Source organism: Paramisgurnus dabryanus, chromosome 5 (genome assembly GCF_030506205.2).
Source record: "Paramisgurnus dabryanus chromosome 5, PD_genome_1.1, whole genome shotgun sequence".
Lineage (NCBI taxonomy): Eukaryota > Metazoa > Chordata > Actinopteri > Cypriniformes > Cobitidae > Paramisgurnus > Paramisgurnus dabryanus.
Window position 1 is genome coordinate 1,232,520 of NC_133341.1, and position 27,850 is coordinate 1,260,369.

General features: G+C 39.5%; 2 protein-coding genes and 1 long non-coding RNA gene across 3 annotated transcripts in view; all 3 read left to right on the forward strand.

Moving 5' to 3' along the window:
- The window catches only part of LOC135774092 (uncharacterized), a 28,651-nt gene extending 24,987 nt beyond the window's left edge, over positions 1-3,664 (forward strand). Inside the window, exons 26-31 of the mRNA XM_065283973.2 lie at positions 65-170; positions 323-393; positions 504-2,469; positions 2,677-2,751; positions 3,505-3,537; positions 3,627-3,664. Coding sequence (XP_065140045.2) covers positions 65-170; positions 323-393; positions 504-2,469; positions 2,677-2,751; positions 3,505-3,537; positions 3,627-3,664 — 2,289 coding nt within the window. The remainder of the gene's footprint in view (positions 1-64; positions 171-322; positions 394-503; positions 2,470-2,676; positions 2,752-3,504; positions 3,538-3,626) is intronic.
- Positions 3,665-3,718: 54 nt separating this feature from the next.
- Positions 3,719-21,781, forward strand: LOC135774591 (uncharacterized). Its single transcript, XM_065284699.2, has 12 exons — positions 3,719-3,766; positions 4,092-4,142; positions 4,253-4,285; positions 4,417-4,479; positions 4,805-4,855; positions 4,966-4,998; positions 8,837-8,869; positions 9,037-9,096; positions 9,422-9,472; positions 9,583-9,615; positions 11,912-11,974; positions 21,260-21,781. The coding sequence occupies exons 1-12, from the start codon at positions 3,733-3,735 to the stop codon at positions 21,517-21,519; spliced, it is 765 nt and encodes a 254-aa protein (XP_065140771.1). The 5' UTR covers positions 3,719-3,732; the 3' UTR covers positions 21,520-21,781.
- Positions 15,076-16,850, forward strand: LOC141282181 (uncharacterized). The gene is made up of 2 exons (XR_012336669.1): positions 15,076-16,104; positions 16,551-16,850. It is a non-coding gene; the product is annotated as an uncharacterized lncRNA (long non-coding RNA).
- Positions 21,782-27,850: the final 6,069 nt, after the last annotated feature.

Here is a 27,850-nt window from a genome sequence, read left to right on the forward strand (position 1 = left end):
AATCAGATTCATTTTAATTCAATTTTTTAATAGATTTTGTTATTGTTATTATTTTTTTCAACAGATTTGCAAACATGACATCATTCTTTCAACCGTGTCAAGCTTGGATAATTGTGCCAGCTGTAGTGGGCCGTATTCTGCATTAAAATGGATTGGTGTAAAGTGTAAGAGTAAGTATCATGTTTTAACTAAGATACTCTAATGTGTACAGTAATGTGTTACCAATCTCTATTGATTTATTAATTTCCCAACCCTTTTGGTAGATACGATCTAATTTAGAGCAAATCTCAGGATCTAAACTTGTATTTACTATTCTGTCTAGTTTGCTCATGTTTCTGGCATAAATCTTGCTACAACAAGAATGTGATGCCTTACCTTGACTCATTTGAACCAGTAAGTGAATTTTATCAAATAATCTTTAAAATAATAGTTCACTAATAATACTTTTTAAAAGTATGTAATATCTATATTTTAATTTAATAAATATTTGTTTTCTATTATAGAATTCTGAAGAAGAATTATTTAAGGAGGACTCAGATAAGGACTATGTTCCCAGTAGTTTTTCAGAGGATTCGGAGTCGGACATGGTGTCTTTAGAACTAGAGTGCCCTAAACCACTCTCCAACATAGACTGCCAAGAAAGCGTCTTAGTAAAAGATTCCCTACCTGAAGATGCAGTCTGCACAGCACAACTGAAAAAGTCATGCAGGAAAGGCGAGCAGGTACCCAACAAAACAGGGATTGATAATATAGGGTCTGAGGATACCACAGAATGTGGGGAAGGTCCATCAGTACCATCCTCTGAAATATCCACTTCAGGACATAAGAATTACTGTTATATTTGTGGAAAGCCCCAATCGAAATTCACAAGACACCTAAAAATTCATGAAAACACAAATATGGATGTTGCTAGGGCTCTGGCCTTGCCGAAGCATTCCAAGGAACGTAAGAAACTGCTGGACAAACTAAGAAATAAAGGAAATTATGAACATAATGCAAGTGTTTTAGCCAGTGGATCGGGGCAGTTAAAACTCAAACGTAAACCGAAGAAAAATTACAATCCAAATGATTATGTGAATTGCATGTATTGCCATGCAATGTTCCTACGCAGAGAATTGTGGAGACATGTACGGAACTGTCCTTCTAAGTCAGGGGATCAGGAACAACCAGGAAGAAATAAGGTACTGGCTTTAGCGACAATGTCTGATTCAGTTCTCTGTCAGCAAATGTCACAGAGTGTTTGGAAACTCCTAACACCAATGAAAGATGATGACATCTCTGCTGCTGTGCGGAGTGATTTCACCATCCTACAGCTGGCACAATCATTTTTTAATAAACATGGCCAAGATCCGTCTAAACATGATTACATTCGGCAGAAGCTAAGAGAGGTTGGAAGACTTTTGTTGGTCCTGAGAAAGCAATTCTCATTGCATACGATTGAGGATGCTGTTAAGCCTGCAAATTTTGAGATGATTATACAGGCTGTCAAAAGAGTATCTGGGTATGATGCAGCAAAACACACTTACCAGACTCCAAGCCTTGCTCTTAAGCTTGGTCACTCTTTGAACAAGTTATGTGACATCATACACTGTAGAGCGTTAATGGCTGAAGATGATGCAAGGATTAAGTCAACTCAGACTTTCAAAAAGTTGGTTAATTCGAAATGGTCGGAACTTGTGTCTCATGGTGCTTTAACCACTTTACATGAAGGTCATTTTAATAAACCATCCACCCTTCCGTTTACAGAAGATGTTCAGCGTCTTCATCAACATCTCGAAACAGTCGCTGATTTAGCTACTGACAACTTGAAGAAGACTGCTTCAACAAAAGTCTATGGAGAACTGTGCAGATCGACTCTTGCCAAAATTATTCTGTTCAATCGACGACGTGTAGGAGAAGTTGCAAGGATGCAATTAAAATGTTTCCTGGAGAGGGACACAACTCCTCTTCACAAAGATGTTGCTGTTGGCCTTACAGCATTTGAGCAGAAACTTTGCTCACATTTCAGTAGAGTAGAAATTAGGGGGAAAAGGGGGCGTAAAGTAGCAATTTTGCTATCACCAGACATGGTCGATGCTTTAACACTTCTGATAAGCAAAAGACAAGAGTGTGGAGTTCCACAAGACAATACATTTCTTTTTGCAAGACCCAGATGTTTGACTTCATATCGAGGTCAAGACAGTCTACGGATTTACGCAGAAGAGTGTGGTGCCCAGAACCCTGAGCTCCTCCGGTCAACACAGCTGCGCAAGCATGTAGCAACATTATCACAGGTCCTGAACTTAAAAAACCATGAGTTGGATCAAGTGGCAGACTTCTTGGGCCATGATATACGTGTCCACAGGGAATATTACAGGCTTCCAGAGGCTACAACCCAGCTGGCAAAAATTTCTAAACTTCTTCTTGCCATGGAAAAAGGTTCTCTTACAAGTCTTCAAGGCAAATCACTTGAAGAAATTGACATTGAAGGTAAGTCTATTAAAGTTAAAATTTGTTTTTTGTGATTTTTGCTGCATGGTTTATAGTATATTTTATTGTAAAGGTTATCAAGTGTATATGCTAAGGTACATACAGACAATATATATTAACCAAAGTAATAGTTTCAGAATTATTTGATACTTTTATTTGCTCCTAACATTTGCTATACTTAAGACTCAAATTGTTTGTTTTTGTTAGAAACCCTAGACTTAACTGATTCAAGTGATGACAGTGATGCTGAGGAGGCAGATCAGCTAACACAAAGTGAAATTGGTAAGTGCATTAATATACAATGGCAAATTATTAAAGTACAGTTTACCATATGATGCAACACTATGTACACTGATCAGTCATAACAATATGACCCCTGACAGGTAAAGTGAATAACACTGATTTTCTCTTCTCCATGGCACCTATTAATGGGTGGGATATATTTGTCAGGAAGTAAACATTTTGTCCAGAAAGTTGATGTGTTAAAATTGTGGAAAATTACTAAGTATAAAGAGTGAGTTTGACAAGGGCCAAATTGTGATGACTAGACAATTGGGTCAGTTCACCTCCAAAATTGCAGCTCTGCAGTATATACCTGATCAGATTAAACATGAATCTTACAAGAATGGTAAAAACTTTGGATGGTAAAACCCTACTTCCCTATTAAAAAGCAGGCCAAAACAGCCACTCAACACTTTAGTCAAGACTAGCAATTATTCTAACAAGACTAGATCAAAGATAATTATAAGACTAGTTGAAAGAATAGTGAGATGAGATCTAGTCATCATCATGGTGTTTACTCTAGTTTATGCTTGTATATAAATAAACATGGGACACCAAAACCTTACTTGTAGACTATATTATTCATACCACAGCACTAAAGCGAGTTAGGGACCTGCCGAGGATCTTCCAGGCACCTCAGATGGTGTGGGCTTTTATCTCATTTGACTAGCATGTTTAGCAAGGTTTGATTCAGTTCATGTAGACCAAGCAGAGCCTTTTGTATGTTACAGTAATTTTTTATCCCTTTCACAGATGATGACCCTGCCTTAGAAAGCACAGCTGCAGGTAAGACAAGACAGAAGTTTTTAACTAATCCATTTTAAGGATATATAAATGCTATTCGAATCTAAAAATCAGTGGCATATGTAATCTAGATTTTGGTCTGGATGACTTTTTGCATTTGCTTGATTGATGTAAATTAGATATACATGTGTTTCTGTTTTTTTTTAAGCTGTTTACCAAAAAAGTAAAAAGAAGAAGATGTCCAGCGATAGGGAAGAGCATGAACAAGCTGGTAAAAAACACCAACAAAAATGCACAATGAACACTTTATTAGACAGTCGTGTAGATCATATTTAAACTCCTTTACAAAAATTTTAAAATCTTACCTACATACTTGCTTCCCCAATAAACACAAGCAGGCCAAAACAGCCACTCAGCACTTTAGTCAAGACTAGCAATCATTCTAACAAGACTAGACCAAAGATAATTATTAGACTAGTTGAAAGAATAGTGAGATGAGATCTAGTCATCATGGTGTTTACTCTAGCTTATGCTTGAATATAAATAAACATGTGACACCAAAACCTTACTAGTAAACTATATTATTCATACCACAGCACTAAAGCGAGTTAGGCGACCTGTCGAGGATCTTCCAGGCACCTCAGATGGTATGGACATTTATCTTATTTGACTAGCATGTTTAGCAAGGTTTGATTCAGTTCATGTAGACCAAGAAGGGCCTTCTGTATGTTATAGTATTTTATTATCCCTTTCACAGATGATGACCCTGCCTTAGAAAGCACAGCTGCAGGTAAGACAAGACGGAAGTTTTTATTTTAAATCTGTTTTATTAGTATTTAACAAGACTGTATATAGTTATACATTTAATGAAAAATAAGAGATCACAAATTAGATGTACATGTGTTTCTGTTTTTTTTTAAGCTGTTTACCAAAAAAGTAAAAAGAAGAAGAAGTCCAGCAATAGGAAAGAGCATGAACAAGCTGGTAAAAAACACCAACAAAAATGCACAATGACCACTTTATTAGACAGTCATGTAGATCATATTTAAACTCCTTTACAAAAATTGTAAAATCTTACCTTTATACTTGCTTCTCTAATAAACACACGCAGGCCAAAACAGCCACTCAGCACTTTAGTCAAGACTAGCAATCATTCTAACAAGACTAGACCAAAGATAATTATTAGACTAGTTGAAAGAATAGTGAGATGAGATCTAGTCATCATCATGGTTTTTACTCTAGTTTATGCTTGTATATAAATAAACATGTGACACCAAAACCTTACTAGTAAACTTTATTCATACCACAGCACTAAAGCGATTTAGGGGACCTGTCGAGGATCTTCCAGGCACCTCAGATGGTATGGACATTTATCTTATTTGACTAGCATGTTTAGCAAGGTTTGATTCAGTTCATGTAGACCAAGCAGTACCTTCTGTATGTTACAGTATTTTTTTATCCCTTTCACAGATGATGACCCTGCCTTGGAAAACACAGCTGCAGGTAAGACAAGACAGAAGTTTTTAACTTATCCATTTTAAGGATATATAAATGCTAGTCGAATCTAAAAATCAGTGGCATATGTAATCTAGATTTTGGTCTGGAAGACTTTTTGCATTTGCTCGATTGATTTAAATTAGGTGTTTCTGTTTTGTTTTTAAGCTGTTTACCAAAAAAGTTAAAAGAAGTCCAGCAATAGGGAAGGGCATGAACAAGCTGTTAAAAAAACACCAACAAAAATGCACAATAAACACTTTATTAGACAATCGTGGGGGATCTCAAAGTCTAGACTCAAGTCCGGACCCGAAGTGAACTTGTTCCGGACCTGCGTGCACTTCATATTTCAAGTGCATTAATTTCTATACAGTATGATGAATTAAATGTGTTTTTTTGCTACGTTAAAAATGCATATTAAACAATTTGTCTAGTTTAGTTTTCTTTTTAGATTTAATAAGAGTATTCCTGGTCCAAAAATAAAACGAGTTATTAAAAAATTTCCTGTGTGAAGTTGTAGCCATGACACCCAGTAAGCCTGTGACATACTGACCATTGACGTAATGAGAGCGGAACCGCCACTTCCTTATGGTGTGAGCATTCAGATGGTTGAGGATGCTAGTTTCTAAAAAAGAAAAGTTGACGGAGAAAATAGAGTTTTTAAAGAAGACTGGACAGAAAAGTATGTGTTTATTTTGCCCAAATTTAGCACAAAGCCCTTCTGTTTGATTTGCAGTGAGATTGGAAATAGCAAATGTCACTATGAAATGAAACAGATATTTTGAACAGCACTATCCACAGAATACAGACATACCAAGTGAAACAGGGCCATTTCTCTCACAAGGCTGCTCTGTATTTTTTACCTTGTTATTTTTAGCATAGTTATCGTGTTTCATGTTTATTGCACTTGTTGTTATGAATGTACTTTATCCTTCAAAGTGTCAGGACTGCATCTCCATCACCAGCATCCTCATTCACTCCACCCACTAATTCTCACTTCCCTGAGTTTTAATTATCGTCACCTGGACCTCATCACCCTTACACTTTATATTCAGCTCACTCACTGCCACTCCTTTGTCTGGTCTTGTCAGTGATGATACGACTAAACCTCTCAACTTACCTTCAGGACTTACCTGTCATTCCCTCGCCGCCATCTGTCCCTCGTTCCATTCTTTCTCTTCATCTTCGGATCCTCACCACTTACAACCACTACAACCACAGAGACACTATAAGCTACAGCTAAGTCACCATCTGAAGAACTGTTTCATACTGCTTACCATTATCCATTTGATTACATCTGTGTTTTAATAAACTTTGTCAAACTTACACACGGAGAGACAGACAGTCAGATGGTGTGTGTGACAGAAGACCAGACCAACGATGCAGGATTCCTCCGAGTCCTTTCGCGGAGTTGGTTCAGGTAGTCCGTCTGTCACTTTTACCCTCACCTCCAATAAACCCTCCTTTGGTACCCGAAGATATCCTACATGGATATCTGGAATGAGAATATTATGGAATGAGTCAACTCGGATCACCGCCTCTTGTCATGGTCTCAGTCCTCAGATACGTCAACAAATAGTGGTTTACAACGACAATATGGGATTGGAAAATCTGATCCAGAAAACTATCAAGAGTGTCTCAGCGTCTTACAGCCTGTGTCGAATCCTTTACCATTGCTAATCATCCGCCTCAGCTCCCCTCCAGATTCCTCCAGCACTGGAACTTATGCAGATCGACTCTACTCACCTGTCTGCCACTGAATGCTTCCATCGCATCCAGCTCAAGCTCTGCCTTTACTGCAGTGGAGACAAACACCTCATCCGTGAATGCCCCATTCGACCTTTGCACCCGGCAGTAAGTTCCATTCAAATACTCCCTAGAGTTGAAACTCTCAATCGTACCACTGTACATCTGTTAACCTACTGTGTCTGTGTCTCCGTGCAAGGCCTCATCGATTCCGGTTCAGTGGCCAACTTCATTTCCACACAACTCCTTCAAGAATTGAACATACGTAAGCTTTGTCAGCAGAAACTCAAGGTACAAACAATACAAGGGAAACCGCTGGGCCAGGGTCGCATCCCAACATGACTCTTCAGACTGGATGTTTTGATGTTACATAAAGAGGAGATCTCCTTTTTGATGGTGGATGAATCCACTGCTGACGTCATCCTGGGATGCTCTTGGATTATTTAACACCAACCCACATTTAACTGGCGCACCGGTGAGGTCCTCAGTTGGGGAAATTATTGCTTCCAATCCTGTCTTATTCCCATCCAGAAATTTTTAAAATATTCTGTCTTCAACTCTGCTGAAACATTCTACCCCGTCTATTACACATCTGTGAAGAGTCCTTCAGTTTAACACCAAACGGAGATACTCACCGACTACTGGGCATTCCAGGATGTGTTCAGTAAGCAGATAGCTACAAAGTTACCACCTCACCGGCCATGGGACTGCGCCATTAACCTGCTACCTGGACATCAACTATATCTAAAACTGGAGAAATGCGAGTTCCACACCACCAGCGTCCAATTACTGGGTTATATACTCAATCAACAAGGATTACAGATGGATCAACGTAAGGTAGAGACGATCCAGGACTGGCCCTCACCTTCTTCTGTGAAAGATCTACAATGTTTCCTGGGTTTTGCCAACTTCTACAGAAGATTCAATAATAACTATAGTCTAATCAGTCCTCCCTTACCTCTGCATTAAAGGGTTGTCCCAAGACGCTAACCATGTCTCCAGAAACCATCTCAGCATTTGATCTCATCAAAGAATCTTTCCAATCTGCACCAGTCCTGATCCACCCTAACCCAGATCGCCCTTTCTTTGTTGAAGTTGACACGTTCTCCACCGTAGTTGGAGCTGTCCTATATCAGCAGCAGGGGAATCCTCCTATACTTCACCCATGTGCTTACTTCTCCAGGAAGTTGTCTCCGGCGGAGCAGAACTATGACATACAGAGAAATGCTCGCCATTAAACTCCTCTCGAAGAGTGGAGGCACTGGCTGGAGAGAGCTAAGCACCAGTTTGGAGTTATCAAGGGCCATCGCAATCTGGAATATCTTTGAGAAGCCAAAAGACTAAACCCCCGACAGGCACGTTGGGACCTCTTCTTCACCCGCTTTAATTTGATTGTTTCCTACTGACCTGGTAATAAGAATGTCAAAGCTGATATCCTCTCTCGCATCCATAGTGCCTCCTCTGAAGACACCTTACCTGAACCCATATTACCTCCCACCGTGTTGTTTGAGTCCCATCATCTGGGATATCAATGAACAGATTAACCAGAAAAACTTACACCATCCCACTCTGCCGGAGACCCCCGAAGGCCTCAACACCTACGTACTGAACTTCTGGACTCAGCGCACTGTGCTCCGGGCTCTGGACATCCAGGTAGCAGGCGTACCCTCGTGCTCCTCAGTCATCGGTACTGGTGGCCTTCCCTCTCTCAGGATGTATCACGGTATGTCAAGGATTGCTCTGTCTGCGCCATCACCAACACCCCCAGAAGACTCCTGCATTTTAGTCGTTGTGGACCGATTCTCCAAAGGATGCAAATCAATTCCTCTGCCCAAACTTCCTACCATCCTTGAGGCACCTGAGGCCCTCTTTAATCATGTTTTTCGAAATTTTGGTATTCCTGAGGGTATCGTTAGTAAACTATATTATTCATACCACAGCAATAAAACCAGTTAGGGACCTGCCGAGGATCTTCCAGGCACCTCAGATGGTGTGGGCATTTATCTCATTTGACTAGCATGTTTAGCAAGGTTTGATTAAGTTCATGTAGACCAAGCAGTACCTTCTGTATGTTACAGTATTTTTTTTATCCCTTTCACAGATGATGACCCTGCCTTGGAAAGCACATCTGCAGGTAAGACAAGACAGAAGTTTTTACCTAATCCATTTTAAGGATATATAAATGCTAGTCGCATTTAAAATTCAGTGACATATATAATCTAGATTTTGGTCCGGATGACTTTTTGCATTTGCTTGATTGATTTAAATTAGATGAACATGTGTTTCTGTTTTGTTTTTAAGCTGTTTACCAAAAAAGTAAAAAGAAGAAGTCCAGCAATAGGAAAGAGCATGAACAAGCTGGTAAAAAACACCAACAAAAATGCACAATGAACACTTTATTAGACAGTCATGTAGATCATATTTAAACTCCTTTACAAAAATTGTAAAATCTTACCTTTATATTTGCTTCCCTAATAAACACAAGCAGGCCAAAACAGCCACTCAGCACTTTAGTCAAGACTAGCAATCATTCTAACAAGACTAGACCAAAGATAATTATTAGACTAGTTGAAAGAATAGTGAGATGAGATCTAGTCATCATGGTTTTTACTCTAGTTTATGCTTGTATATAAATAAACATGTGACACCAAAACCTTACTAGTAAACTATATTATTCATACCACAGCACTAAAGCGAGTTAGGCGACCTGTCGAGGATCTTCCAGGCACCTCAGATGGTATGGACATTTATCTTATTTGACTAGCATGTTTAGCAAGGTTTGATTCAGTTCATGTAGACCAAGCAGTACCTTCTGTATGTTATAGTATTTTATTATCCCTTTCACAGATGATGACCCTGCCTTAGAAAGCACAGCTGCAGGTAAGACAAGACGGAAAGTTTTTAACTAATCCATTTTAAGGATATATAAATGCTAGTCGAATCTAAAAATCAGTGGCATACAGTGCTCAGCATAAATTAGTACACCCTCTTTAATTAGTAACATTTAATCTCAATTAACACAAAACAATTGTCCAAAATGTTTACAAGACTAAGTTTAATATAGCATCTTTTTAACTTATAACATGAAAGTAAAAATAATAATTTAACTTAAATTAGGGTGATGCAAAATTGAATACACCCCACAACAAGTAGACTATATCTGGTACTTTGTATGGCCTCCATGATTGTTAATGACAGCAGCAAGACTTCTAGGCATGGAATGGACAAGCTGACAGCATTTTGCGACATCCATCTTTTTCAAATTTTCAAGAATGACCTCTTTTAGAAATTGGATGCTGGATGGAGAGTGATGCTCAGCTTTTCTCTTCAGAATTAGGTGTTTGATTGGATTCAGATCAGGAGACATACTTGGCCACTGAATCACTTTTACCCTGTTTTTCTTCAGAATCCACCATTGGCCTTAGATGTGTGTTTAGGATCATTGTCATTTTCATGACAACCAAGGGTGCCTGGCCTTTAGGAGAGGTTTCTTTCATGGATGGCACCCATGCATGGCATTCCTGTGCAGTGTACGCCATATTGTGTCATGGGAAATACTCTTCCATGTGGTGCCATTGCTTACAGCATGGAATGGGATGTAGCCTAACACCTTTTTATAGTCAACTGTCTGCTGGACACTAGGGCTGCACGATTAATCGAAAAAGAATCACGATCTCGATTCATACATATAGGCGATCTTCATTTTAAATGACGGCGATTCACTTGCATTTACAGTATTTCCCTGTATTCAGTTTCTGCGTTCAAGTGTTCACGTATTTACATTACAACAACCCAAGAATATCAGTCAAACTTGCTAACACACACTCATACAGGGTAAAAACAAACCCTATTCATTCACCAATCAGACCCGATCGTTTCTCTCCTCTCTCTCATCTCATTTGCGGTGTTCCGTGTCACTCGCGTGACGTATAACAAGGCGGCAGACCTAAACACAGTCGTTTACTTGGTGGATCTGGAGTGGCAATTTTCACAAAAAAGAGAGGATAAACGAGTGTCACCGTGGAAAATCCTGGTGGCGACGGAGAAAGTGAAGATGCAACAACATTGGTTTCGAAAAACGGCAAGGAAATTATTTACCATAGGCTCCGGACGTTTCTAAATCGGAAGGCTGCAACCTCAGGAGGTCGCATGCAGGCTGTATACGTCATCAAGCCTGGTTCATTTGAGTCAACGGAGCATTACATTCGCAAGTCATTAACATACTTCAACAATTTATTATTAACTAAAAATATTAGTCATCTTTATAACGTTAATTGTTAATATTCTGAAATTAGACAGTCTTTATGATGCGCAGTTTAGAAATGCGACCTCCAGAGAGGCTGCAGCCTTCACATTGAGAAACGGCCTCTTTGCGTTCCCCATTAGAAAGGGTTTTTTGCACGAGGGGAACATTGTTACATGTCTGCGTTTCTCTCTGATGCCTCAAAATGTTGATCTTTTAGTCTTTTAAAGGTTTAACGTTAGTGTTTTTAAAGTTTTAAGGTTGGCCAGTTTGATAGTACAAAAAGCACAGGTGCAAGTTAACAGCTAACAAATTTTAAATTATTCTAAATTTTAAGGGGTCTAAAATAAGAAAAAGAGACTTTTAAGAAACGTTATTATAACTGAAAGTCCTGTAGCACATTTTTTAGTTAAGTGCATAATAAATGTTTTTGTTAAAATAAAGAGAATCGGGTGAGAGAATCGGGATCTCAATTCCCATGGAAAAAATCGGGATTCACATTTTAGCTTGAATCGTGCAGCCCTACTGGACACCTGTGTAATGAATAATTAGACTCACCTGTGTTTGAATTCTTGTTAAATTAGACATTTGTAGTCTAAAATTTTGCTTTGCTTCAAACACTTTCAGTCGGGTGTACTCATTTTTGCATTACTCTGATTTGAGTTAAACTGAAAAATCTGTATGTTCACTTAAATTATTAACCATACTTTCATGTTATAAGTTGAACAGATGTTATATTAAGCTTAGTCTTGTCAACATTTCGGACAATTGTTCTGTGTTCATTGAAATATTGTTTAAAATGTTACTTTTCAAAGGGAGTGTACTCATTTACGCTGAGCACTGTATATAATCTAGCTTTTGGTCTGGATGACTTTTTGCATTTGCCTGATTGATTTAAATTAGATGTTCATGTGTTTCTGTTTTGTTTTTAAGCTTTTTACCAAAAAAGTAAAAAGAAGAAGTCGTCCAGCAGTAGGGAAGAGAATGAACAAGCTGGTAAAAACACCAACAAAAATGCACAATGAACACTTTATTAGACAATCGTGTAGATCGAGCCACTTTAGTATCTGCTTCTATGAGCCGCTATACGCCATTATTCATATTAGAACAGTCAAAATCCATGACATCCCACTAAACTACACTACTTTTAAACTTTTGCAGTGTATTTTTCTTCTGTGGTTTAAAGGTTAAAAAAAATTGCCAGCTGTCTTAAGCATAATAAAGATTTAAAATAAAAATGTAAGGTTATAGTGTTGAGAATAGAATTGTATTATGTAATGTTACAGCGTTCTGGAAACCACGCCAAGCAGGTCTGTGCACAGAGCTGCTGAATGAGTCTGCAGGGTGTCATGACTGCTGGGTGATCGATGGCTGTGTGATCTGTGTGTGTGTGTTGTTTACCTGTGGTGCCGGTTCCTCGTGTGTTCACTAACTCTGCCCCCTTGTTTCAGTTGATTGTTCACCGGTGGTGTCTCGTTTACCTTTCCCTTTATATTGCACGTAGTCCTGTCCTTTGTTGCGCGCTCATTGTTTTATCACAGTCCTGCTGCCCTGCCTTGTCTTGTCAGTCGCTCTCTGTCTTCTCCTTTGTTACCCCAGGTTTGGTTTCGGCGTTCGGGGACGCGTCTTCACCCGGACCGCTCGCTTGTAGGAGCATTGGATTATACTGACTTTGTTTGTCTCTCGATACAGCTGGTTCGCTTCGTTTCTAGGCGGTATACCAGCTGTCTCCCTCTCTCCGGTTTGCATCATCACCCGTGAGTGGAGTTCACCCATTTTACCTTGTGGATTATATTGACTCTAACTACTGTTGTTTCTCGGAACCGCTGGTTCGCTTCGTTTTTAGGCGGTGACCAGTGGTTTCCGGGTGGTCCTTCTACATCTGGATTTCACAGTGGATTATCCGTCTGAGAACTTGGACTTCCATCTCCGCCTGTCATCCACCTTCAGGGCGGCGTGTTTCATCCCTCTGTTGCGTGTGGTGACAGTGCTGGCGTTCTCGACGGAGCGCGTGGGTGGCTCTCTCTTCCTTTGGATCTGTACTGAATTATTGTGTAGCGCCGACTCACTCTCCCCTACTGTGGGAGTGATTCATTCCCACAGTAGTGTTTCCATCGGAGTGAGTCAACGGGTGTACGCCGTGTGTGGATCTACCAGTGACTTGCTCTCCTGTTTTCTATATTTTTCTAAATAAACTATTTAACTTGCACTTGACTCTGAGTCCGTTTCCTGACAGATGAGCGCGCCAAAAATGGAGTCAGCAAGTTTAGAGAGTCTGGAGGTACAGACCGCCCTTCACCAGCAGGGGGCGGCCATCGACCAACATTCGTCGTTATTGTCTGCTGCTGCCAGAGATTTCAGCATCCTGTCTGAGCAACTGAAAGAGCTCAGCAATCGCTTGGACCAAGTGACTCCTCGCCATGAAGCCTCAACCTCATCCGGGGGAGCCGCTTCATTTGAACGGGAGCCACACACGGCTACACCCCCCACCTACAATGGCGATCCCAACACCTGCAGACCCTTTTTACAGCAGTGCTCTCTCGTCTTCGCGCTCCAGCCCCGTCGATTTTCTTCATCCACTTCCAAGGTGGCCTATGTCCTGACATTACTCACTGGAAGGGCGAGAGACTGGGGTATGGCCGCCTGGGGGGCTAAAGCTCCTTTTACTTTTTCATTTGAGGCTCTCGAGGAGGAGATGTTAAAACTGTTTGACCGCTCACTCAAGGGAGACATGGCAGCGGCTGAGTTGGTGAGATTACGGCAACGTAATGACTCTGTGACAGATTTCGCCATACGATTCAAAACGCTCGCTATTTGCTGCAACTGGAATGACGCGGCATTAAGAGCACAGTTCCTCGAGGGTCTCACGCCAGGTATTCAAGACGAGATTGCACTGAGGGAGCCACCCACGTCCCTGGAGGCTGCCATCGATCTGGCTCTGAGGGTCGAGTCTCGCCATCGGCAGAGAGATCTGCGTCGCTCATTTCGCCACCTGATGTCAGAACCAGGGGAGATCGCTTCAGAGACGCCCTCCGAGGAGCCTATGCAGCTGGGCAAGTTCCGAATTTCTGCTGGAGAGAGAAGTCGTCGGCTATCTAATGGCCTCTGTTTGTATTGTGGCAAGCCGGGGCATCTGGCGGCCACCTGTCCGGTAAAAGCTCACGCCCGCCGATGAACCTGGGAGTCTCGGTGGGCGCATCGTCATTTAAATCTCCCATAAGCAGCACCACACTACCTGTCATGATTAACTCTTTCTCGTCACAGGCGTTGCTGGATTCCGGTGCGGAGGCGTGTCTTTTGGATGCTGGGTTGGCCAAGTCCTGGGGTATTCCATTCATCCCTCTCTCCTCTCCTTTGTCTGCCTGGACATTGAAGGGCCAGCATATGGCTGTGATCACGCACCGCACACCCCCTGTGAGTTTGTTTGTTTCTGGCAATCATCGTGAGGAGATTGAATTTTACATCTTAGAGGATTCACAATCGCCAGTCATTTTAGGTCATGACTGGCTATCCAAACATAAACCTCACGTTGATTGGCAGAACAATGTTGTGTTATCATGGAAGTCTTCGTGTTATGTTTCTTGTCTTGGTCCTGCTCCCTCTCTTGTCTCTTGTTCTGTCTCGCAGGTCCCGGCTATCGATCTCTCAGGGGTCCCGGCGGAGTACTCGGATCTGTATCAGGTTTTCAGTAAGTCCCGGGCTACTTCTCTGCCTCCTCATCGGTCGTATGATTGCGAGATTAAACTACTTCCCAACACTTCTCCGCCTAAGGGTCGCATATTTTCCCTAGCTAAACCAGAAAGAGAGGCTATGGATAAATACATTAATGACGCTCTTAAAGCCGGTCTTATTCGCCGCTCCTCGTCTCCAGCTGGTGCTGGATTTTTCTTTGTAAAAAAGAAAGACGGGTCTCTTCGTCCGTGCATTGATTATCGAGGGCTGAATGACATTACTGTTAAGAATAAGTACCCCTTGCCTTTAATGTCATCAGCATTCGAGTTATTACAGGGAGCGCGCGTATTTACCAAATTAGATCTGCGCAACGCTTATCATTTGGTACGTATTAGAGAGGGCGATGAGTGGAAGACAGCCTTTAACTTCTTAACACGCACCGGCCCGGCGGCGGTCCCTAGGGGGCGTTTTTACGTGTTTTTGTACTTTGTTTAACATCAAATATTCAATCAACAATCATAAACTTTGCATTATTTGAAAGTTTAAACACTCAAAATTCATGTTCTGAGCTTATTTTTGCAATCAATACACTGGTGTGGAAAGGGTTACATGAAATGCAGACGGAACGCATATAAAAATGGGTGTGGGTACTCACATGTCTTGCCATATGGTTCTGATCATCTCTGACAATTCCCAAAAACTTCAACGTACATTGCAATGTAAGGGTCCACTCTTCAAAAAGCATCCCACGTTTTAATCCAAAACAACGAAAAATAGTGATAAATCCAGCAATACCCTCCTTTATTTACATCCGCGCGTCCGCTAAGTATGATCGATCATGTTTATTTTCTATCAAATATCGAGTTTTATCAGTGAAAATCCATCTCTTCCTGCTTCGTTGGACTCTTCCGATAAATATCCCGCCCTATTTTTCTGTTTTGTTCAATCAGATAAGGTTTGACAACTCAAAATGAATCGGGAACACCGATTTGCCCAGACAGATGTCCTTCAGCTAACCATAGGCTTTTGACTGGATTACGCCAAAACAAAGCCAGCCAATGCTTAGCCAGCAAAGTTTTGATGGGCAGGGGTAGTAACCAATCATGAAACGATTACAAGGATTCAACTTACGTCAGTAAAGTGTACTTCTGCGCAAATCTACAGAAGCGCACGGAGAGGAATGCCCACGCCCCCTCCCTGCGCGTTTGTTTGTTTGGGTAGCATAGCAGCCGGCTAGGCTCTCCGGAGCCGCTGAGAAACCTCTCAAAGGTTAGATATAACATCTCCATTGTGGATTATCGACTGCAGAGGACTTGTTTGTGTTGAGAGTGTTTTGGAGAAGTTGATAAAGAGCATGATCGCGGAGCAAAGATACAAGATTGGATATAAACGAAACCGCGTCGTCGACGAGAGATGGACCGGACTATGAGCTCAGCTGCGCTCGCTTGGATAAAGTAAGTGGATTCTTTTGTTCATTAGTTATTTTACGTTACATTTCTAGTTTCTTGTTAGCTGTTTTGATTATAAAGTAACAGTGGAGATGACTAAAATACGAGTTTTACATGGTTTCATTTTCTATGACATGTTATATAAATGAATCATTTTTATAGCTACATGAATCAGATGCACAGAATATACAAACTAAAAACAAGATATGTGGTGGAAAATATGAGTATTACCAGCTGAGAAATATAGGTTATTTGGCAAACATAAGACATTTGTAATTATAAATATATTCATGTAATGTGTGTATGTGTGTATGTATTATGTTCATGTATATTACATCATAGTTTCTCATACAAATAGTTGTATGTCTCTAACTTTTGACTCAAACTAAAATCCTCTCTTGCTTTGTGTGTGTCTGTGTTGTGTTGTGTTGTGTTGTGATGTGATGTAACAGGTCTTCAGCTGACATCCAGAGGAGGACTGGAATCTGGAGTGCATTCATGAGCGACCACATTCAAAATAGCAAGTATTTTGTTATAATGTGCAAATGTTTTTTTCTGAAATAGTTTTTTCTATGTGCTTTGGTGGGCAGAGAAGTTCTGAATTGATATACATCATGTAATATGTAGTCCTGACTCATTTTCTTTTGATAATCATGTCATTTTGTTATCATGTGTATATTTGGAGTTTCCAAGTGCACTTTTTCTGAAAGGACGCCTGGACTTTTTTGAAATAAAAGCTCACAGAAACAACATTTTTTGGAGTATCATTCTCAAATTTGAATCACAGCATGGTCAGACATTCAGTTTACCTATATGGTGTCCCCAGGTGTCTCAGATGACCATTTCATACCTTTTTTGCTAAGTGAATGTTATTTAAAGAAAAACGGAAGTCATTTAATGTATATTTTACCTTGTTTTACTCTGTTTCTTTACTACTCTGAGTTGTTATGACTATTAGGCAACAATATGTCAAGTGTCTAGTTTCAAACAAGACCAGAATTATGAATATAGACCATAGGGTTTAAGAGCTGCAGACGTTTTAGTTTGGAGTTGTCGTTTTTCAGAAAATGCTCAAAAATAGAAGTGCTGGCTAACAGGTTAATACACCTTCTGGACACTGGGAATATTCCGTTCTGCCGTTCGGTCTTTGTAACGCTCCAGCTGTCTTCCAGACCATGGTCAATGAAGTGCTGGGTGACATGATTAACAGATTTGTCTTTGTGTATCTCGATGACATTCTCATCTTTTCTCCCTCCATGCAGATACACACTCAGCACGTTCGCATGGTCTTACAACGGCTATTAGAGAATCAGCTATTCGTTAAGGCGGAGAAGTGCGAGTTCCACAAAAAGTCGGTTTCGTTTCTGGGTTTTGTCATTGCCGAGGGAGAAATTCGTCCCGATCCCGCTAAGGTTAAGACGGTTGCCGATTGGCCAGTACCCGACACTCGGAAGGAGCTTCAGCGATTTCTGGGGTTCGCCAATTTTTATCGGCGTTTCATCAGAAATTTTGGTCAGATCGCTAAGCCTCTCACCGCTCTCACTTCACCTAATGTATGTTTCCGTTGGAGTAGAGAGGCTCAGGAGGCCTTTGATGTGTTAAAATCCCGGTTCATCTCTGCGCCTGTCCTCTCTATTCCCGATCCGGCTAAACAATTTATAGTGGAAGTGGATGCATCTGATGTCGGGGTAGGCGCCGTCTTATCACAGCGATCGTCTATTGATGGGAAAGTACATCCGTGTGCTTTTTTCTCTCACCGGTTAAACCCAGCAGAACGTAATTACGACATAGGGAATCGGGAGCTGTTGGCGGTTAGACTCGCTTTGGGTGAATGGCGTCACTGGTTGGAGGGAACCTCGGAGCCCTTTCTGGTCTGGACGGATCATAAGAATCTTGAATATATCCGTTCGGCCAGAAGACTAACATCTAGGCAGGCTCGTTGGGCACTCTTCTTTGATCGTTTCAACTTCACCCTCTCGTACCGGCCTGGCTCGAAAAATACCAAACCTGATGCTCTCTCCCGTCTGTTCGAAAAGTCCGATTCGGAGAGGACGGAGACCATTCTCCCGGAGGGGAGGGTGGTCGGCGCCCTCGTATGGGGAATCGAACAGCGGGTGAGAGAGGCCGGCCGGGAGGGGGAAGTTCCGGAGGGGTGTCCAGCGGGTCGCCTATGGGTTCCTGAGCGGTTACGTTCCGATGTCATCCGGTGGGGTCACGAGTCCAAATTTGTCGGCCATCCAGGTATTCGGAGAACGTTGGCTGCCGTCCGTCAGCGTTTTTGGTGGCCTTCTATGTCCACTGACGTCAGACAGTTTGTATTAGCCTGTTCGGTCTGTGCTCGTAATAAAGCATCTAATTTACCACCCGCTGGTCTGCTTAAATCTTTGCCCGTGCCCTCCCGCCCCTGGTCTCATATAGCTCTTGATTTTGTCACCGGCTTACCGGCATCTAATGGTAACACTGTTGTTCTAACTGTGGTGGATCGTTTTTCGAAGGCGGTTCATTTCATTCCCCTGCCCAAGCTACCTTCTGCAAAAGAGATGGCTCAGGTTTTGATTAATCACGTTTTTCGGTTACATGGTATTCCGACTGACGTAGTGTCAGATAGGGGTCCTCAGTTCATCTCTCGTTTTTGGCAGGAGTTTTGTAGACAAATTGGCGCCACGGCCAGCTTGTCTTCTGGTTATCACCCGCAGACCAATGGGCAATGCGAACGGGCTAATCAGGATCTCGGTAGAACGCTCCGCTGTCTGTCGTCACAATATCCGAATTCCTGGTGCGATCAGCTCCCGTGGGTTGAGTATTCTCATAATTCTCTTCCCGTTACGTCTACCAATTTGTCCCCGTTTGAACTTTCCATCGGTTATCAACCTCCCCTGTTTCCATCACAGGAGCCCGAGGCAGCGGTTCCGTCTGCGTTAGCTTTCGTACGCAGGTGCAGACGCACCTGGAGGAGAGCTAAGACACTGTTATTATCTAATTCCAGACGAACCAAAGCTGCAGCTGATCGTCATCGGCGACCTCCACCCCGTTACGTTTGTGGTCAAAAGGTATGGCTTTCTACCAAGGATCTGTCTCTCCGTGAGCCTTCTCGTAAGCTGGCTCCGAGATTCATTGGGCCATACAGTATTTCTAAGGTCATTAATCCGGTGACGATTAAGCTTAAGTTACCCCTTTCTCTTGGTCGGGTTCACCCTGTTTTTCATGTATCCAAGGTTAAACCTGTGATGTTTGCTCGCTATAACCCCCCTGTCTCTGCCCCCAATCCCCCCGCCCCTCGTCTAGTGGATGGTGCCCCTGTCTACACTGTTAAGAGGTTACTAGACTCCCGCCGCAGGGGCAGAGGATTTCAGTATTTAGTGGATTGGGAAGGATACGGTCCTGATGAGAGGAGCTGGGTTCCGGGTCGGGATTTGCTGGATCCTGGGCTGATCGAGGACCTCCGTCGGCGACAGGGTGAGTCCCCCGGTCCGTCTGGTGCCGGTCGTGGAGGGGGGGCTACTGTCATGACTGCTGGGTGATCGATGGCTGTGTGTGTGTGTTGTTTACCTGTGGTGCCGGTTCCTCGTGTGTTCACTAACTCCGCCCCCTTGTTTCAGTTGATTGTTCACCGGTGGTGTCTCGTTTACCTTTCCCTTTATATTGCACGTAGTCCTGTCCTTTGTTGCGCGCTCATTGTTTTATCACAGTCCTGCTGCCCTGCCTTGTCTTGTCAGTCGCTCTCTGTCTTCTCCTTTGTTACCCCAGGTTTGGTTTCGGCGTTCGGGGACGCGTCTTCACCCAGACCGCTCGCTTGTAGGAGCATTGGATTATACTGACTTTGTTTGTCTCTCGATACAGCTGGTTCGCTTCGTTTCTAGGCGGTATACCAGCTGTCTCCCTCTCTCCGGTTTGCATCATCACCCGTGAGTGGAGTTCACCCATTTTACCTTGTGGATTATATTGACTCTAACTACTGTTGTTTCTCGGAACCGCTGGTTCGCTTCGTTTTTAGGCGGTGACCAGTGGTTTCCGGGTGGTCCTTCTACATCTGGATTTCACAGTGGATTATCCGTCTGAGAACTTGGACTTCCATCTCCGCCTGTCATCCACCTTCAGGGCGGCGTGTTTCATCCCTCTGTTGCGTGTGGTGACAGTGCTGGCGTTCTCGACGGAGCGCGTGGGTGGCTCTCTCTTCCTTTGGATCTGTACTGAATTATTGTGTAGCGCCGACTCACTCTCCCCTACTGTGGGAGTGATTCATTCCCACAGTAGTGTTTCCATCGGAGTGAGTCAACGGGTGTACGCCATGTGTGGATCTACCAGTGACTTGCTCTCCTGTTTTCTATATTTTTCTAAATAAACTATTTAACTTGCACTTGACTCTGAGTCCGTTTCCTGACACAGGGGTAGCTATGTCTGTGTATAATGGTCTACATCTGCCGTAGCGTTAAAGCAAATGATTTTTATATGATTATGGTTATCTTTAATGTTAAAAAAATTCATACACAAGCTAATAAAAATAGTGGTAAAACCCTTTTAAATATTTTTGGTTGATGTTTTTTTAAACTGCTAAACAGGAACGTTAGCAAACACGACATAAAATGCAATAATTTATAAAGCTTATAACAATCTACGTGCCTGGCGCGCTTGAAGGCGGCATCTAGTTTTATATATATATATATATATCTATGGGCTAGACCAGTGGTTCCCAAACTTTTAGCCTGAAGGGCTACCCCCTCTCTTCCACTTCAACTGCAGTCACACCTTTACCATTAAGGGACAATATTTGCATTTTTGTTTTTAAAAAACAAATAAAAAATAATTAATGTTTTAAAGAAAAATGTTAAATAGAGAAAAATGCAATGATGGTAAAACTAAATAAAACTTTTAAATATTAGCTGCATAATTGTTCTTGAAACACATATGCGTGTTGTAGTTCTGCTGTGGTTTTCATTAGAACTATCATTTCATTGCAAAATAGAGTAAATACTGACAGTACTGATTTTAATGTTATTTTAGAGTAAAATTAACTAGCATTTTATTCGCCTACCCCCTATTGTCACCTCATGTTTGGGAACCACTTGGCTAGACTAAAGATAATTATTAGACTGGTTGGAAGAATAAAAGATGAGATCTAGGCAATGTGTTTATCGTAGGAATCTGTTTTTCTCTTTTGTAGTCGTTCCTGTAAATCCTGCTGAAAAGAAGAATGCCAGAAGGAAACAAAAACAGCAATGGTCTCCAACTGAAATCACAGCAGTAATGAGACACTTTAAAAAACATATTACACAGGGAAAACTTGCTACTAAAATTGATTGTCAGCAGTGCAAGAATGCTGAGCATCCTGCATTGGCTAATCGGTCTTTACAAAATATTAGAGACTTCGTAAGAAATAGGGGTCTGACAGAGAAGAGAAAGAGACAGGCACAAAACATTTAGTGTTCTGATGGTGGTAATTTTGGTTTTATATGTATGAGCAAGGTTATACATTGTTAATTTTAAAGTTCATTGCTTTGTTAATTTTAGGTTCATCAAAGGTAAATGGTACCTCAAGGCATTTTTGGTTATTTTTTATTTTTTTATTTGAAAAAGTAAAGTACACATTAAACTTTGCTACTTGTTACCATACTTGGTGTACTGTTATATGTTCTTGCATTTTATATATATATGTAGGAAAACAAACTATGATTTGAAATAAGTTTTGCCCATTTAAAATCAAAATATTTTGATGTATTATTATTTTAATAAATGTCATTAATTTGCACCAGTCGCAGTGACTTGCAGTCCCTGGATAAGGCTTGTGTTTGCAGTTACAACAGACCTGAGAATGTTGTTTTCACTTTGTTAAACCGTCTGTCCTCCTAGTTCACTTTTGTCCTTATAATACACAATGTTTTCAGGCTTGTGTTTGTGTTAAACCATTTGTCCTCATAGATCACTTTTGTCCTTATAATACACAATGTTTTCAGGCTTGTGTTTGTGTTAAACCGTTTGTCCTCATGGTTCACTTTTGTCCTTATAATACACAATGTTTTCAGGCTTGTGTTTGTGTTAAACCATTTGTCCTGATAGATCACTTTTGTCCTTATAATACACAATGTTTTCAGGCTTGTGTTTGTGTTAAACCGTTTGTCCTCATGGTTCACTTTTGTCCTTATAATACACAATGTTTTCAGGCTTGTGTTTGTGTTAAACCGTTTGTCCTCATAGATCACTTTTGTCCTTATAATACACAATGTTTTCATGCTTGTGTTTGGGTTTTTCAATATTTCAATTAAAGGTGTTCCTGGGGGTGCATATAAAAATATATGGTTGTCCAAGGATAAGACATTGGAAGGTGAAGCTCACACATTCACACTCAGTGTAAAAGATAAACAGAAAAATAGTTAATCTTGATTCTGATTGAGTTAATTATTGCGTCATTAAATTGTTTTTGCATTGAATTATGTGTATGCTTGGTTAAAGAGATGAGTTTGTAGACTTAAAATGATCAAGTGTGTCTAAATTCTGAACAAGGCTGTGGTGGCTTTCAAAGTTTAGGAGCAAAATAAGAAAACTGTTTACTACCTTTTAAAGTTTTTATTTTCAGGGCATTATTAACAGACCAGAACTTTGTGACCAGAAGGGTTTTACTGACAGTAGTCTCATAAAAGTTCACAAATATATTAAAGTTTATACTATTTATCCTAAGGTCAGCAATGTTATTTTAATATTCAATGCCTTAATTTTGTGTACGTTTAGACAGAGGTGGAAAGAGTACTGAAAATTTGTACTCAAGTACAAGTACAAGTAGTTGCTAAAAAAATACTCAATTACAAGTAAAAGTACTGGTGTTAAAAATGTACTTAAGTAAAAGTACAAAGTACCCCTCTTAAAAACTACTCAAGTACAAATTACTTTTTAGCCGGTGATATTTATTGAATAAACATTAAATCCATTGAATGAAATCAGAGATATGAATGGATTAAAAACAGGCAATTTGTGTTTTATACGAATAAACACATAGTACAGGAATTTTGTCTGTTTAAAGAATGTTATATGATTTTAACAGCAGCTATATTATTTCATATTGTTTCTTCATATAATTTTTATCAAGTTATAAAAATGGTCTAATGTTATTATTATTAATGAATTATGATACAACATAAATAAGCTTGTTGGGTTATTTTATTTAAAAACAGATTTTTTTACATTAACTCATTCCCCGCCAGCCATTTTTCGAAAAGTTGCCCGCCAGCATTTTTTATGATTTTCACAAAAGTTTTACAAAATGCTTCCAGGAAATTTTTCTTCTAAAAATATATATATCAAATGAAAGAACAGACCCTCTACTTTCAAACAAACAATAAAAAAGTGAAAAACCGTGCCATCCTTTTTTTTCCCTGCTTATAAACTCTTAAATATTGGTGTTTTTCTTTACAAATACACATTTTTTTAGCAAAAAGCTGAAACAATTGCATTTTTGTGAAGGAATTAAGTTAGAGATCAGATTCAGAACGAATATCAAACATAAAATTAGTAAATAACGTTTTGGCTTCAGTTTATCCATAAATTGGTTAAGTCCGCTATCTAGTGGACAATCGCGGTATTGCACATTAACATAAATTCTTCAGAAACACGTTTTATGCAAATGATTTTTTTTTCTTAATTGACAAGATAACTCGTCAATGGCGGGGAAAAGAGTTAAAAATATTATTGGACAAGAAAGCTTTCCAAAAGTACACTACTAATATTTCAAAAGTTATCAGCATTTATGATTTAGCACTGACATATGTGTAATTTAGACAGGCTGTCAGTGCAGTTACACTGCTACGCCAGTGGGACGCGGCAACAGACGAATTTGATAAAAAGAGTCCTTATTAGACTGTTTATTATTATAAGCTTAAAACACTGATTCAATATGAATAATACAATGTTGACAATGACATGAAATTTAACTTTGAGCACCATTTTACAATGTTAAATCTTTTTTTACGGTCTACGTGCTCGTCACCTAGGTAACTGAAGCTCATGTTTTAGGTATGTGACAAAAAATATAAATACATATATAATTATAACCATATGATAGATAATAAAAAGAACTTTAACATGGTTTTTAAATTATTAAAATCTGATAATTATTAAGAAAGTTATGGAATTTTTTAACTCGAAAATTAGGGGGCATTTTTGTACCCAATTAAAACTATAAAACTATGAAAAACTTCCGCTTGACCAAACACTTTAAAATATCATAACTTTCTCATTTCTTGGTCTATTTGCATAATTCAAACACCACATTGTATGTAATTAAAAGCCCAAGATTAAGATGACATCTTTTTAAAAGATATATATATAAATGTTATTATTTTTGATTAACCACTAATTAATGAAACCGAGAGCATCAATCCACGCATATATTTCCATATGAAATCAAAGCCCTCTCAAATAAAAGCTGTATTTTTATATATTAAAGAAACATTTCATTGTTTCTTTAATATTTCTTAATTGACTAATAATGCTTGCGAGCAATTTAAATGGTCAGATATTATTAATACATTAATTGATGATTATGTTATTTATCATTAATAATAATTCAATAAATGCATGCATGTTGCATGCATGTATTTATTTATATGTTTGACAAAATTATGCCAATAATGTAATCTAGAGATTCTAATCCTTCGTTCTGTATGATTACTTTAAAAAATAATGCACGGATTGATGAAAACGGAGAAGTTTTGGAAGCCAATATGATTGAATGGGCGATTCTGCTTTTGACAACAACGTCACTTGCGGATCTTAAAAAAGCACATGCGAATGTTACAATCAATCCCAAACTTCACCTAATTCAAGTTAAATGTATATTCTATCAAAAGTATTTGGTTTGAAACAAAAAATACTCGCCTTCATAGAGGATTTCAATGCCAAACACGAGAGAAATTTTGCTTCGCTTATAACTTTCTTCTTACGACAGCAATCTTGGAAATTCGAACGTGAGAATCAACGTGAGGAAGTAATTTATGTCACTAGTATATGGGCTTTAGAGGTTTTCACAAAGCAAAGATATGACAGATTTCCTAAGTCACCAACGTGTCTGGCGCTGAATACCTGCTGGGAACACAGCCGTGGGAACAAAGCGCTCGTGCGTATTACGTCATTTTGTCACATACCTACATGTTTCAAGTGATGTTTTCTGGCAAATTATCGTGAGGTCTACCCAACATTAAAAACAAAGACGATCAAATAAATATGGTTATAAGTCTTCTTACCATAATGTGCTTTTTGAGATTAGAGGCTGAAGTATTGTAAGCCGAAATCACTGCAGATGGCAAACAAAGTTTGCATTACATTTACACGCTGTCTCCTTTCCTTCCTCTGTTTGAACAACTCCCAGGTGCGGCCATGGGCACTCATCATCCGGTATTTCTTTTGAATTTTTAATTAATTCAGCGTCCATAACGCCAAAGTTCTTTGACATTAAAGCACTAAATACAACGTCACAGTGAAGGACGCAGAGACCGGGCTTTTTTCCGGTTCAAATACAAGGGTTTTTATTGGCCCGCCCACGATCAATTATTTCTATTGGATATCCAAATGCTGTCAAAGATTTGAATATTAATTTGATTCAAATTCTACAAGTACTTAGTAACGAATGTGATTTTCAAAGTAGCGAAGTACATTACTTACCTTAATTTGTACTTAAGTACAAGGGAAATTACAGACTTAAAAATGTACTCATAAAAGTACAAATACACGAAAAAACTACTTAATTACAGTAACGTGAGTAGTTGTAATTCGTTACTTCCACCTCTGCGTTTAGATATGTCCTATTAATACATGTGTGTCCCTTCAATACATGATAATGGCATGTGTGTGTGTATTATAGCTACTGTCCTCATAATAGAGGTTTGTGTCACAGGCGGGGCTTGCATGTAATTATAATATGTCCTCATAATTATGTAGTTTGTCAGGTTGTTACAATATCACTTGTGTTGAGTGTAAACGAATTCTGAAGTGAAATCTGTGTTGTGTGGCTAAAACAAATTTTTTTGATATGCACCACAACTCTGTAGAGCAAGTGGAAAGGGGTGTCCCCCTAATACACCAAAAAACTGGTTTGGGCTGAAGTGTCCTTGTAATACACATAAACCCGTGTGTGTGTGTGTGTGTGTGTGTGTGTGTGTGTGTGTGTGTGTGTGTGTGTGTGTGTGTGTGTGTGTGTGTGTGTGTGTGTGTGTGTGTGTTTTCTTTCCTAACAGATGGTTTTTAATAATGATTAAAGTGTTTGCTTAGAAGTAGTATTGCAGTAAAAGATTTAATATGTGTTTATCTATCTAAAGAAGTTAATGTGTGCCTTATTCATATAACCAATTTTACAAATAATGAAATGATGTCATGATATTGAAATATGTTTTACATAATACAGCTTATGTTTTTTATAAATGAATGTTTTATTAATGATTTGTTTTTAAGAAAGCATTATAACATGCTATTCAAAGTGGAGGAGTACTGGAGAGGAACTGCAGGGCTCCCAGGGATGAGAGGAGAACAGTTTGTTTTTCTTTGTCTATGTGTGTCTGTAAGGATGATAATAAATGATGTTATAAATTGAACGGGTTGATTTAAGTCAAAAGATACTTTAAATGTAGTTTAGTAATGCATTGTTTTTTTTGTAAATCTGTGTTTAAAATGCTGTTTATTTGTTTACTTCCATAACATTTTGTGGAAATGCACTTTAAATTACAATATACAGTGTTTGCTTGTTTACATAAGTTTCACTTCCTTATGTTGTAAGTTTAATTATCAGAATGTGATCGATTGCTAATGCCTAGTTCAGCCTGTGTGTCAATCATACATTGCTGTTTGAGTAAAAGAGGCTAAAGAGATGAATACGATAAGAAGAAGATGTGTTAAAATTATGTTTTATTTACTTCAATAACACTTTGTTGAAATGCACTTTAAACTACAATATATAGTGTTTGCTTGTTTACATGAGTTTCATTTTCTTTTGCCTTAAGTTTAATCACCAGTTTGTGATCGATTGCTAATGCCTCGTTCAACCTGTGTGCGGAGCGTGCGGCTGACGTTCGTCCATTACAACATTGGACGTGACTGAAGCTGCATCGTGTCCGTGTCATATTTTCTATTTCCTCTTATACAGGTAAGAACGAGGGTTGTATAATGTTTGAACAAGTTATATATGCGTGTAATACTGTAAGGAACATGCTAATGATTGTATTTATGTAAGCACATTTAGCAGACTAAACGTAAAGTTTTGGGTCAGTGTAATCTGCGTGCTATCTGTGTAGCACATGGATGAGCACATGGATGAGCATGTTGATGTTAAAGCGTGGTGTTAATAGAACATCGCAGCCACCATTTTCTTTGTGTTTATAACGTTATATGTTTTATATCATAGGGATATGGTAAAAGTGTCATTGTTGAAGTTTAAGACAATTGAGTGTTACATGTGAAGAGGCAAAATAGTTTTATTTTTAAGCACAATGCTATTACTGAGGGTAAAATGTGTATTCTGAATTAATAATGACTATGAAACAGCAGTATATAGAATTACAGAACATCTATTGTGCTGTTTATTGTTCTAAACACTACACAGGAAAGTTAGCTCTATTTTTGTTTAAATAATCTGTTTTATTAAATGTACTTTTACAAGGTTATTTAATATACTGATTTAAGATGCTGTAAACACATTGTGTTATACTGATTTAAAGGTGCTGTAAACACATTTTGATATACTGATTTATGATGTCATTTACACATTTTGATATAC

Coding starts and splice junctions, on each gene's coding strand:
- LOC135774591 (XM_065284699.2), top strand. CDS start 3,733: ATGTCCAGCGATAGGGAAGAGCATGAACAAGCTG. Junction 4,480..4,804: donor GAAAGAGCATGAACAAGCTG/GTAAAAAACACC, acceptor TTCATACCACAG/CACTAAAGCGATTTAGGGGA. Junction 4,856..4,965: donor TCTTCCAGGCACCTCAGATG/GTATGGACATTT, acceptor TCCCTTTCACAG/ATGATGACCCTGCCTTGGAA.